The 12,447-nt window shown below is 29.5% G+C and overlaps 1 protein-coding gene across 1 annotated transcript; it reads right to left on the bottom strand.

The window, feature by feature from the left end:
* Positions 1-3,286: 3,286 nt before the first annotated feature.
* LOC111275371 (ferredoxin--NADP reductase, root-type isozyme, chloroplastic-like) lies at positions 3,287-8,487 on the bottom strand. Its single transcript, XM_022860722.2, has 5 exons — positions 8,114-8,487; positions 7,884-7,940; positions 5,060-5,392; positions 4,488-4,707; positions 3,287-4,001 (listed from the first exon to the last, which is right to left on the bottom strand). Exons 1-5 carry the CDS (start codon positions 8,135-8,137, stop codon positions 3,505-3,507), a joined length of 1,131 nt encoding a protein of 376 aa, XP_022716457.2. The 5' UTR covers positions 8,138-8,487; the 3' UTR covers positions 3,287-3,504.
* Positions 8,488-12,447: the final 3,960 nt, after the last annotated feature.

The following is a 12,447-nucleotide window of genomic DNA, read 5'->3' as shown; positions in this document are numbered from 1 at the left end:
CCATTCGTTATCAAGACCTATCATAAGGTCTTGAAATATCTCTTAGAGTAAAAGCTGACTACCACTATTCAAAATAAAGGGCTTATCAAGTTGTTGGGTTGGAATTCACTATTCAATACAGGAAGGGTAAAACAAATATAGTGGCAGATGCTCTATTGAGGCGACATGAAGAAGAAGAAGGGTTGCATGTTCTACATTCAACCACTCTTATCCTTAAATAGGTAATGAAGTAAAACTGAGTTATAAAAGAGATACAACTGCTCAAGAAAAAATCATAGCTTTTATTATAAATCTTGCAAGTGATTTCGACTTCTCTTTTAGTAATGGAGTCTTTAGGTAAAAAAGTAGGGTTTATATTAAAAGTCAAGGTCTGTTGAAAACTCAAGTATTGCAACCACTTCAGGATTCACCTCAGGGAGGTCATTCAAGAATCCAAGCAACCTATTATAGACTTAACCTTTATTTTTATTGGCTTTAAATAATGAAGCAAATGCAAGATTATGTGCAACAGTGTGACTTGTATCAAAAGAATAAAAGTGAGCATGTTACTTATCCTAATTTACTACAATCGATTTTAATTCCTACACAGACTTGAAAAATGATCACCATGGACTTTGTGGAAGGACTGCCTTAATCTCATAAATTTAATTGTGCTTGGTCGTCATTAACAAATTTACCAAATATGCACATTTCTTGCCTCTTTCTCATCATTACACTGCCTTAGATGTGGCTAAGGCCTACTTAAGTCAAATTCATAAACTTCATGGAGCTCCAAAGGCTATTATATCATATAGGGATAAACTTTTCACTACTTCTATGTGACAAGAATTAATGAAGCTATTAGGTACTTCTTTATAGTTCAACACAGCTTATCACCCAAAGTCTGATGGCTAATTTGAGAGATTAAACCAATGCCTTAAGTAATACCTAAGGTGTATGTGCTTTCTTAAGCCAAAAACTTATATTTAATAGCTACCTTTAGTTGAGTGGTGTTACAAAACTAGCTATCATACTGCCATAAAAATGAGTCCCTTTCAGGCTTTGTATGGATATCCATCTTCTGAGTTTTCTTGAAATGTTAGTAAAAAAGTAAGAGTATCAACTGTGGAAAATTTGCTTAAAGAACGAGAAAATTTGAGTAAGCTACCGGTTGATCAATTAGGAAAAGTTCAACATAGGATGAAATTTTATGCTGATAAAAATAAGACTGAAAGAGAGTTTCAGGTGAAGGATATAGTGTATTTGAAACTACAACCTTACAAGCAAGCCTCTCTTAGATTAAGAAAAAATTTAAAGCTTTCATCAAAGTATTTTGGTCCTTATCCTATAATTGCAAAGATTGGGAAAGTAGCTTATAAGTTGCAGTTACCAGAATTTTCAAAATTGCATCATGTTTTTTATGTTAACCTCTTAAAGAAAAAGGTCGGCACTAAAGATGTCTCTAGTCTAACCCTTCTTGAAGTGGGCAAGAATGTTCAACCATTGGTATATCCAGCTATTGTGCTTGATAAGTGAATGGTGAAGAAAAATAACAAGGCAGTCACTCAGCTACTAGTGGAATGGTCTAGTTTGGATTCAGAGAATGCTATATGGGAGGATTTCTCAGTCTTTAAATCTCAATTTTCACTTTTTGATCCTTAAGGACAATGATGCTCTCAAGGAAGGGTAATGTGATGAAGTTAGAAGCTAACAAAGATACCAGTAAAAGATTAAAGGAAATTGACAGTAATGATGTAGAGGAGTTGAGAATAAAGTTATCTGGTGCAAGCTGTCAAGCCAATGATTAGTTAGTTATAGGAATAGTAATTATGTATTGTGGGTTACAATTTCCAAATTAAACACTGTCATGTATATGCACATTTTGGGGTTATGAAAGAGAAACATAATTTCTTTGCTCTCATATCTTGTTTCTGGTCTTAATCTTCTTTTCTTTTGGTCTATTTCTTTCTTCTCTTATTTAGATTAACTTTTAATTAATTCAATAGCATTATTCTATCACATAATTTTGGTTTCAGAATATATTTAAGGGGAGAATGTTTCGAATAAATAAAATATATAAAAAGAAAAGAGATGAATGAAGAGTAAAGGTGCAAACGAACAGAATTTTCGATGAACTGTTTGTGAACCTGTTCGATTTTTGTATTTATGTTCTTTTATTAAACTTAACAAATAATCTTAAATAGTAATTTAATATTTGTTTATTAAATGAACCAAATACAAATAGAGATTTATTTTGTTTGTTTATATTCGTAAACAAGTTCATTTAAAATTTGTTTAAAACTTGTCCATTTTATTCGTTTGTTGTTTGCTATTTATTTGTTTGCTGTTCGTTTATAATAATAATAATAAAATTATATTTTTTTCATTTATCTTAATCTTTTTTTAAGATTCATTTATATTCGTTTTGGTTTGTTTAAATTTATTTGTTATGATTTTGTTTATTATTCATAAATATGTTCGTTTAATACTCTCGAACGAATCCGTATAACTTAATTGAATTAAATAAAAACAAAACGTGAATATTTTATTATTTAAATAAATCAAACTCAAACGAATAAAAAAAAATTTTTACTCAATAAACCACAAATATATGTTTTTTTGTTTACATTTGGTTCGTTTATAACTCTAACAAGGAGTGATGAAGTGAACGATATTAAAGGAAAATGAGATTAAATTTTTTTAGTGTAAAGAGTAAATATTTATCTTTATGGTTTAAATTTGAGATGTAATTAATAAAGAGTGCATTGAAGAAATAATAGGGTGCAAATAAAAGCTGCCAATAATTAAATTATTAACTAAAATTATTAAATGATAAAATGAGACGCATGGATGTGATTAAAGCCTAAATAAAGCTTGTGTGGCAAGTGCCAACTTTCCATTAATTTAATTGGCATTTGTCTTTCCCACTAATCTAAAATAGGTTTTAAAGTAACAGAATGATATTAAGAATTTAGGTGCTCTGCCAACCAAACAATTATAACCCAAAACTAAAAAACCCATGTCCACATATACTAACTATTCTTTCAATTGCAACATCCTTTTGATCAAACCGAATTAAATCGAGTTTAAATTTAAACAAATCAGACAGATTTTATGGAATTCAAATTTAAGCAGATTAGACGAATTTTACAGTTTCAGATTAGATTTGCCAGCTCTAAAGCATATAAAGCCTGGTTGTATTCTTTTTCTTCCAAGTTCAAAACTTAAAGAAGGAAAATTATTCTGGTTAGATGGCATTCAACAATGATAACGAAAGAAGAAACAACCAAACACAAGTAGCCAGATCAAACTCAACAATCATCAATGGAGTGGTTTTCTAGTTTTGTAATAATCATGAAACTAGTTCAATTATTTTAAGTCCCTTTGGCAATCATACAAATGTATGCTGACAGCTAAACGAAGGTTTTCATGTGAAACCCATAAATGAAAATGCCAAATTGTCTAACTTGGCTACACTGCTGCTTCTCTTAACAACAGGCATGACTTGGATATATTCCTGCAAAACTAATATACTTCTACATGCCATTGTTTGTTCTTCTTCAACTGTGAAAGCTTCTCGTCCCAACTCTCACCTCTCTGCTCTGCTACTCTCTTCAATGTTTCTTGGATCCCGGGCATCATTCCCCTAAGCCCACAGAAATATATATGGGCTCCATCATCCAAGAGCTTGAAAATTTCATCACTGTATTCCTCGATCTTATCCTGAACATACATCTTGCCCCCACTCTTGTTCTGCTGCTCTCTACTAAGAGCTCGATCATACCGGAAGTGATCGGGGTAGTCCTGAAGATATTTGGTAAACTCATAATCATAAAGGAGACTGTCATTGTTGGCTACTCCAAGGAAAAGCCATGCAAGGCCGCGGAACTTGAATGTAACATCTTCCATGAACATGCGGCGGAGATAGCCTCTGAATGGTGCTATACCAGTGCCAGTAGCTATCATTATGTGGTTGGCGTCTGGGTTTTCTTCGGGCAAAAGCATTACCTTGCCAGAGGGGCCTGCCAAAACATTCTATTGGAGTTAATAGAAGATATTTAGTCAGTTCTGATCACCTATTTTCCTGCAAAATCTACAATAAGCAACGCCAACAAGGGAGAAAAAAAAGCACAAAAAAAAAAAAACATAATATGACAATCTTAACTGAGAAAAAATATTAAAATAAAAATTGGTATTCGATAAGATGATGCAAGACAACCTTAGTGGAGAACAATCGACAACAATGCACCATTGGCTGGAATGTAAGCAATTCAGTGACCATCTGGTTGGAATATCCAAAAAAAATTGCCTTGAGACATTAAATACTGTCTTTTGTTTTCTGAACTACCAAAACCTAGCTTTCTGTAATTCAATTTCCAATTAATTTGAGTTACTAGCTGTCAATAGCTGTATGGTGGGTAATTCTAGCTGTGGCCTTACAGTAATATTAAGATAAGTAGAAAGCCTGGGCTTTATTATGGATGTTCCACTTTATTAAAGGATCTTACCAGTGATCTGAACTTTATCTCCAGGCTTGGAGTTGCACAGGAAATTGCTACACACACCACTTTTTGAAGGATCCTCCTTTCCAGTCTCAGGGTCATAATAGACAGCACGACGAACACACAAGCTGGCTGTCTTGCCATCAAAAGAATCTCCGTACCTTGATGATGCAATGGAATACAAACGAACATTGTGTGGAAAACCTGGTTTCTTTGGATTTTCACCCTACGATAAAAGAAAAATGTAAAATCTAATCAGAGAATAAATGGGAAATTTTAAGAGGAAATCTATAAAGTAGAAACTAAAACATGAAGTTCAAAGAATACATAGAACTTCAATTTATGAGATTAAGAGGCCCTAATGGATGTGACTGGACAATGGTAGTGATCTAGAATTAGCTATAATAAACATTCTGATCCCGATTCCTATGTTCCAAACAAGATTTCTTGTCAACCAACTTTCATGTACGCATTTAAGTTAAAATATTCTAAACAGTAAGAATTAGAGATTAACAAAACCATACTATCTGAAAACAGTAAAAAGAATCAGCATTATATTAGAGGTATGACAGACTTACTGGAGGAATAACACCATAGCTCTGACCTTCCCAATATGGTACATTACCACCATGATCAATCACAATATGGCAAGTCTCACCTGGAGCTTTTGGGCCAACCAGTCTCTCAACAGAAACAATGGTAGCTGTGTAAGATTCCTTGGGCTTGAATAAATTTAGTGGGGGCTCTTTTGTAGTTTCCAACTCTAAAGGTGAAACTGCAACTTTGGATTTGCTGGCTTGTTTCAATGACATGCATACAATGTACTGATTGCTCCTCTGTGCATTTTGTGATTTCAAATTCAAGGATAAGGCGGAAGCCCATGACTTGTCACTAAAGCTTATACCGTTCCTCTGCATCAAAGCCAAGTACTTCTGTATTAAGAACTAATTTACCATACGACCACACATAGGTTAACTTACAGGATAAAGAAAAGTAAGCCTGAAATGTCATTGCAGGATATACTGCAACTCTAGTTCAGTTCTTGCACCAACATTATTAATAAAAGAAACAGCTTGAGAAGAAAAATGCTAAATTATGTCATCTACCATGAGACACATCAGTCAACACATGCTGCATTTGCCAAACATACTCACTTTGGCAATTGTCAAAGCATTCAAAAATGCATACGCATGAAAGTACATAATTATAACAGACAAACACTGTACAAAATTAATGAAGCAAGAGAAAACTTGAGCTGCGAAATGAAGTTCAGCACCCTTGTGTCCATAACCTACTCCACTACTCAAGAGGCATAAACCAGATAACATCTCACTAGAACAATTATCTATTGACCTATTTTACTCTTTTACTCTCCGGAAGGATATGAAGGGATGATCATTTGGCTTTATCATTCCAAGTTTAAAGTCAAAATTGCTGCATCATAGACACTCCTTCAGCCTTGAGGCATGATGGAAGTTGGAAATTGAAGATTGCCAAGAAAGAAGAAATCAAAAGCAAGGCATTGTATTTTTATAGTAGACTTTGACAATTGACAAAATAATATAATAACGGAAAGATGACCACACTATCCTTCATTTGCCAATCATGGCCACTCTCACCATGAGAGAATATCAATACTTAAAAGTACCAAAGATTTAATATGTGGTTGCGGCAACGTTTTTGGTCGCATCAAGTTTATTACGGTTGGGATGTAATGGATAAGATAGCAGTAGTAACTCTCATTACAATCATCAATTTTTTTTTTTTTTTTGCACAACTCATCACAAATGAAGTAAATAATAATTGCAACAACGAATACTCATATTTTATGTTATTTAAAAATTTTTAAAACATTTTGTTACATTTTTTTATATGATAAAATCAGTTATTAACATTTTTCTAATATTATAGCTCAATAATCAATATGCGCATTTAAAAGTTATTCAATAAAATATTCATGAATTTTACAAATATGACTAATATAACTATATAGGATTAAAAAAAATAGTATCGTAAGTTAAATTAAGCTTTCCTTTTTTTTCAAGTTTATGAAACTCAAACTAATTTAATTGAAAAAAAAAGTTGATGGAAATTTAATTTTGTCAATTAACAAATTAAATCAAAGTTAGAAACCTAACTTTAATAATTAAACAAAAAAAGTAATTAAAAATAACATTAATTATAGCCAAATTTTAATGTGAAATTAATTATTTTTAAATAATTCTTTTACATATAAAACACTTAATAAGAATAAATTTACCATTCTTATTTTTTCTTGCCAAACCTTTCCCTCCCAAATTTTTATCTAAACAATCAAATAAAAAACCAATTTTATTATCTTAAACAACCTCACCAAGTGACTAAGTATCCTTCTTCTCCACCCAACCTCCTCTGTTTCTTCTCTGCCTACTCCAATCTGCTACACCTCTTTCTTCCCATCCAACATCCAAGCAAACCTTTCAATTTCCTCATCCCATGATAGACCCACCCAAAACCCAACACAGTGAATCACCCCATGCAACACTCATACCCTCTACTTCAATTCTACCCTCAAATCTCGTCCCATCTCTATCAAGATTGGAGAAGAGCAAGAACTCATACCACTGTTGCAATTGACAAGGGGTTATGAAATCTCTAAAAGAGCACCCAAAATGTGAATAAAAAAAAAGGTACTTTTAAGTGAATATCTTATTATTTCCTTAAATTGATTCCTTCTTTTGTCTATAAATTGAAGTATAAAGTTGTTGTTGTTTGATTGTTGTGGTTTGAGGTTGGTTTTTTTCTTTGTTTTGATATGGCTTGGCCTTTTAATTTGATAAAAAAAAGGGAAAAAATTACATATAACTCAGGCAACAGAAGTTGATAGTGGCTATAGCGGTCCATTATTGAACTATTTGCAGCCAAGAAGGACCGTTATGGGAGTGAATCCCCTCTCACACCTTAATAGCAGTGGACAATGGTTTTGGTGGGTGCCACTATCACGAAATAGCGGCCACTATTCTGCAACCCATCTGCTATTTAAATCAATAAAACATTAACTGCATTTTAGGCCAAAAACAGGATGGTCTAAGTCTGGCTGCTGGTGATCAAGATCATACATAGATTCTGACTCCAAAGAGCATTAGAGTAGTTAAAATCAATAAAATTTCAGCCATAAAATCTAAACTTGATGTCCAAAGAAAGCTTAACAAATCATTTCAGTTGAGAATTCAAACATGTAACAGATCCTATACTCTAAATCTAGTTTTTTGTCTCTCCAATGAATCTATCAACCCATTACTGCAACTAAACCAAAAACTAAAACGGAAATGTACAAATTACTTAGTATTTTGAATGATACCCAAACAGCAGCTACGGTTATTGAAAAAATCAGAATGATAACAACAGCAAACTAATGAGTACCTTAAACACAGATCTCCTTAGAGAAACGTCGCTTCCAATGGGAACAGCTACAGGAACCTGAAAAAAAAAAAAAAAAACCCATTATGATAAATTCAGGAACAGGTAAGATAACCATAGAATTAGATTTTATATATAGCTTTTTTCCCTTTATATTTTCTTCGGTAATCTTTTCTTTCCAGGGCCAGAGGAGGCAAAGAGAAAGTAAGGTGAAAATTGAAGAAGAAGAAGACCTGAGATACAGCAGAATAAGCCATGATGAAAGATGACAGAGATGGTTTTATGAGAGTAAAGTAACGGGAAATGGGGCTTTGGGGTCTTTCGCTTTATATTCAGTTATAGGAGTTGGAGGAGAAGAGACTAATTAAAGAGAGTTTTAAAAATAATGGAAGGAGTTTGATAATCCCTTGGGGACTGCCAGAAGACGCCTTTTTTACTCGTTGCCTTTGCCTTCCTGAGCAAATTTTGTTTCTAAGAGTTGTACGTTTGGGTCTGTTCCAGAGTTGTCAAATGTACAACATATCAGATGAGATGATATAGTTAGGAGCGGACCGTACTTGTCATGATATATTACTATAATCATATATCATATAAGATTTATATATTTGTAACGTATTAGCTTAAAGATTTTGGATTTATTGAGTTGTGTAGCACAATTCATCAAGGGTTAATGCTAGTACAAGAGGCGAAGTCAAAAATATAAAAAATGATGGATCAAATAGTAATTTTATTAGGAAATAGGGGATTAAATTTTTTTTTTTAGTGGGGGAATTTTAAATGCACCCGGTTTTGACTTTTTTTACCTCTTTTTTTTTTTTAATTTTTTGCAAATAAAATTACTTAATTTTTTTTTTAGTTTTCAAATATTCATCATTTCCAAAAAATCATAACATTTTCCAAAAATAAATTTTTAAAAAGTATTATGACTTTTCATAAATTCATTTTCGATAAAACATAATACTTCTCGAAAATACATTAAAAAAATTAATATTTTATAAAAAATTATATAAAAGAGAATATTGTTAAAAGTATTTATAACTTAGTGTAATAAAAAATTATAATTAAAAATAATAAATTTTAAAATTAATAAAAAAATTACTTTTATTGTCTTGATTTTAAAAATGCACAACATCCCTAAGTATGATGACTATTTGCTTGCTGAGATTTTTTATGACATTTTAAAGAGTATAACAAATAGAAAAAAAATCATTATTACAAAATTTTCAACCTCGTACGAATTTGAAATCCAATAAGAAAAGTGTTGAAATAATTAGAATTAATTCAAAGTTAAAAATTTTTTCAGATAACATTATATGCTTATAAATAAATAAATTGTAATATATTAAATACTGCATAATTTTATTAAAATATAATATGTTAATTGAAGAAATCTTTCATAATAAGTACATAGAGATATTTTTTCAAAGAGTTTAATTTAATTAAAACTATTATAAAATTTAAAATTTTGATAAAAATATTTATTATTCTTTCTTTAATAATAATTTTTTATTACACTTATTTACAAATAATTTTAATAATTTTTTTTGGTAATTTTTCATAAAACTTTTTCTCATAAATGCATTTTCAAAAAATGTTATGGCTTTTCAAAAATTCATTTTCAAGAAATTATAAAATTTGTGATAAAGGTATTTTAATAATTTCACTTATAAAAAATTTTAAAAAAATGGAGATGTACAAAAAAAAAAAATAGTGGTGTAAATAGAATTTCATTTTTTAATATATGAGGTATCCTACTGCAATGGTATAAAAAAAATTTTAGGGCCATGGCCTTTACTAGTAACCCTAGTTACACCCATGATGTCATAGTCCTAGAGAGAAGTCATAAATCTCACATCGATTGTGTACTAGAATTAATCTTGGAATATAAGAGTTCACACTCCTTCAACTTGTGAAGCGCTTTTTGTGAGATAAAATCGTGAGACCAACGTGCTAAAATGGATAATACCTCACAAGTTAGTGTGGACTGTGACATTTGGTATCAAAACTAGCTTTGGGGTACTAGTAATGTGCCACCGAGAACAGTAGGTCTTCGTTGGAATAGGGGCAAATGTCATGGTCCTAGAGAGGAGTCATGAATCTCATATCGGCTATGTACTAAAATTGATCTTGGGATATAAGGGTTCACACTCCTTCAACTTGTGGGACGCCTTTTGTGGAATAAAATCGTGAGGTCAATAAGCTAAAGTAGACAATACCTCACAAATTAGTGTGGACCGTAACACCTAATCAGTACGTGACACATAGGCTAACATGACTCACAAGCACTAATATGTTATGTTACGTCAGCTCATGTATGTTATAAGTAAGTTTAATATGTTGATCTTTAATTATATTTTATGTTACTTTTATCATATAATGGACATTTTTTATCCTATTGATACTTTATATTAACAGTTTATTAAAATTAAATTGTATCAATAAATCTATTCATAAAATATTTAAACTACTAGTAGATAAAAATTATGAAATATTTATTACTTAAAAAAAAGATTATGAAAAAACCAAAAATAAAACAAAACACGTGATATAAATGAATTATTATATGGTCAAATTGAGAAATAAAATAATAATATGATATCCATGTTTTTTGTTTTAAAATTTAGATATGTAATATTAACATTTGTTAATTTTCATATATTATTTTAGTTATATCAAGTATGATTTATATATTTGTACCATATTAGCTTAAAGATTTTGAATTTATTGAATTGTATAGCATAATTCATCAAGGGTTAATGTTAGTACTAGAGGCAAAGTTAGAAATAGAAGATATGATGGATCAACTAGTAATTTTATTAGGAAAGAGGGGATCAAGTATTATTTTTAGTGGGGGAGTTCTAACTGCACCTGGTTTTTACTTTTACACCCCTTACTTTTTTTGTTCAAATTTTTTTATAAGTAAAATTATTTAATTATTCTTCTTGTAAGTTTTTAAATATTTACCATTTTTTAAAAAATTATAACATTTCTCAAAAATAAATTTTCGAGAAGTCATAACATTTTTAAGAAATGAATTCCGATAAGTGTTATGATTTCTCGAAAATTCATTTATGATAAACCATAACACTTATTGAAAATATATTTGGAAAAGTGAAATTTTATAAAAAAAAATTATAAAAAAATGGAATATTATTAAAAGTATTTATAATTTAGTGTAATGAAAAAAATTATAATTTTAAATTTTAGATTTTAAAATTAATAAAAAATTTACTTTTATTGTTTTGATTTTAAAGGTGCACAACTTCCCTAAATATGATGACTACTTACTGAGATTTTTTATAATGTTTCAAATAGTAGAAAAAATAGAAAACAAATCACTATTACCATGTTTTTGATCTCATATGAATTTGAGAATCAATGAGAAAAGTGTTGAAAGAATTAGAATTAATTCAGAGTTGAAAATTTTCGTGGATAGTATTGCATGCTTATGAATAAAGAAAATGTAATATTATTGAATACTATATAATTTTATTAAAATATATATGCTAATTGAAAAAATTCATCATAATAAATACATAGAGATATTTCTTTAAAGAGTTTAATTTAATTAAAACTATTATAAAATTTAAAAATAGATAAAAAAATATTTATTATTCTTTCTTTAATAATAATTTTTTATTACACTTATTTACAAATAATTTTAATAATTTTTTATTGTAATTTTTCATAAAACTTTTAAAAAACACTTCTCAAAAATGCATATTTGAGAAGTGTTGTAACTTTTTAGAAATTCATTTCCACAAAATTATAAAATTTGTGAAAAAGTTATTTTAATAATTTCACTTATAAAAATTTTAAAGAAAAGGTGAAGATGTATAGAGAAAAATAGTGATGCAAATAGAACTCCTCATTTTAATGGGATGAGGTATTCTACTGCAATGGTGTAAAAAAATTTTGGGGGTCATGGTCTCTACCAATCTTCCTAGCTACACCCCTGATCAATTCGTGACATATAGGTTAGCATGGCACACATGCATCAATGTGATGTGTTATGTCAGTTCATATATGTTATAAGTAAATTTAATCTATTGGTCTTTAATTATATTTTATATTACTTTTATCATATAATGGACGTTCTTTTATCCTGTTGATATTTTATATTAACAATTTGTAAAAATTAAATTGTATCAATAAATCTATTTATAAAATATTTAAACTATTAGTAGATAAAAATTATTAAATATATAGTACTTAAAAGATTGATTATGAAAAACCAAGAATAAAACAAAACACATGATATAAATGAATTATTATATGATGAAAATGAGAAATAAAATAATAATATGATATACATGTTTTTTGTTTTAAAATTTAGATATGTAATATTAACATTTGTTAATTTTCATATATTATTTTGGTTAATTCTTTTAATTTTTACTGGTAAACATAAAATATTTTATTAAATCATATGAATTATGTATCTCATATATTAATTTCATACATTAGTTTTAAAGATAGTTGAAAAACGAAGAAAAAAATAAAAATTTAAAAAGGCCGACACGACATGAAGAATCGTATTGTTTGAAGCATGTCAAGACCCATAAAT

This window comes from Durio zibethinus, chromosome 26, assembly GCF_047325235.1.
Source record: "Durio zibethinus cultivar Kanyao isolate XHJ-2024 chromosome 26, ASM4732523v1, whole genome shotgun sequence".
Classification (NCBI taxonomy): domain Eukaryota; kingdom Viridiplantae; phylum Streptophyta; class Magnoliopsida; order Malvales; family Malvaceae; genus Durio; species Durio zibethinus.
The sequence above is the reverse complement of the archived record's forward strand: the minus strand, read 5'-3'. Positions and strand labels throughout refer to the sequence as shown.

What these genes read in the sequence shown, in the direction of transcription:
- LOC111275371 (XM_022860722.2), bottom strand. Translation starts at nt 8,137, where the DNA reads ATGGCTTATTCTGCTGTATCTCAG. An exon ending in CTTATTCTGCTGTATCTCAG is followed by an intron (nt 7,941 to 8,113) that starts GTCTTCTTCTTC and finishes TTTTTTTTTCAG; the next exon opens with GTTCCTGTAGCTGTTCCCAT. An exon ending in AGATAAAGTTCAGATCACTG is followed by an intron (nt 4,002 to 4,487) that starts GTAAGATCCTTT and finishes ATGTTTTGGCAG; the next exon opens with GCCCCTCTGGCAAGGTAATG.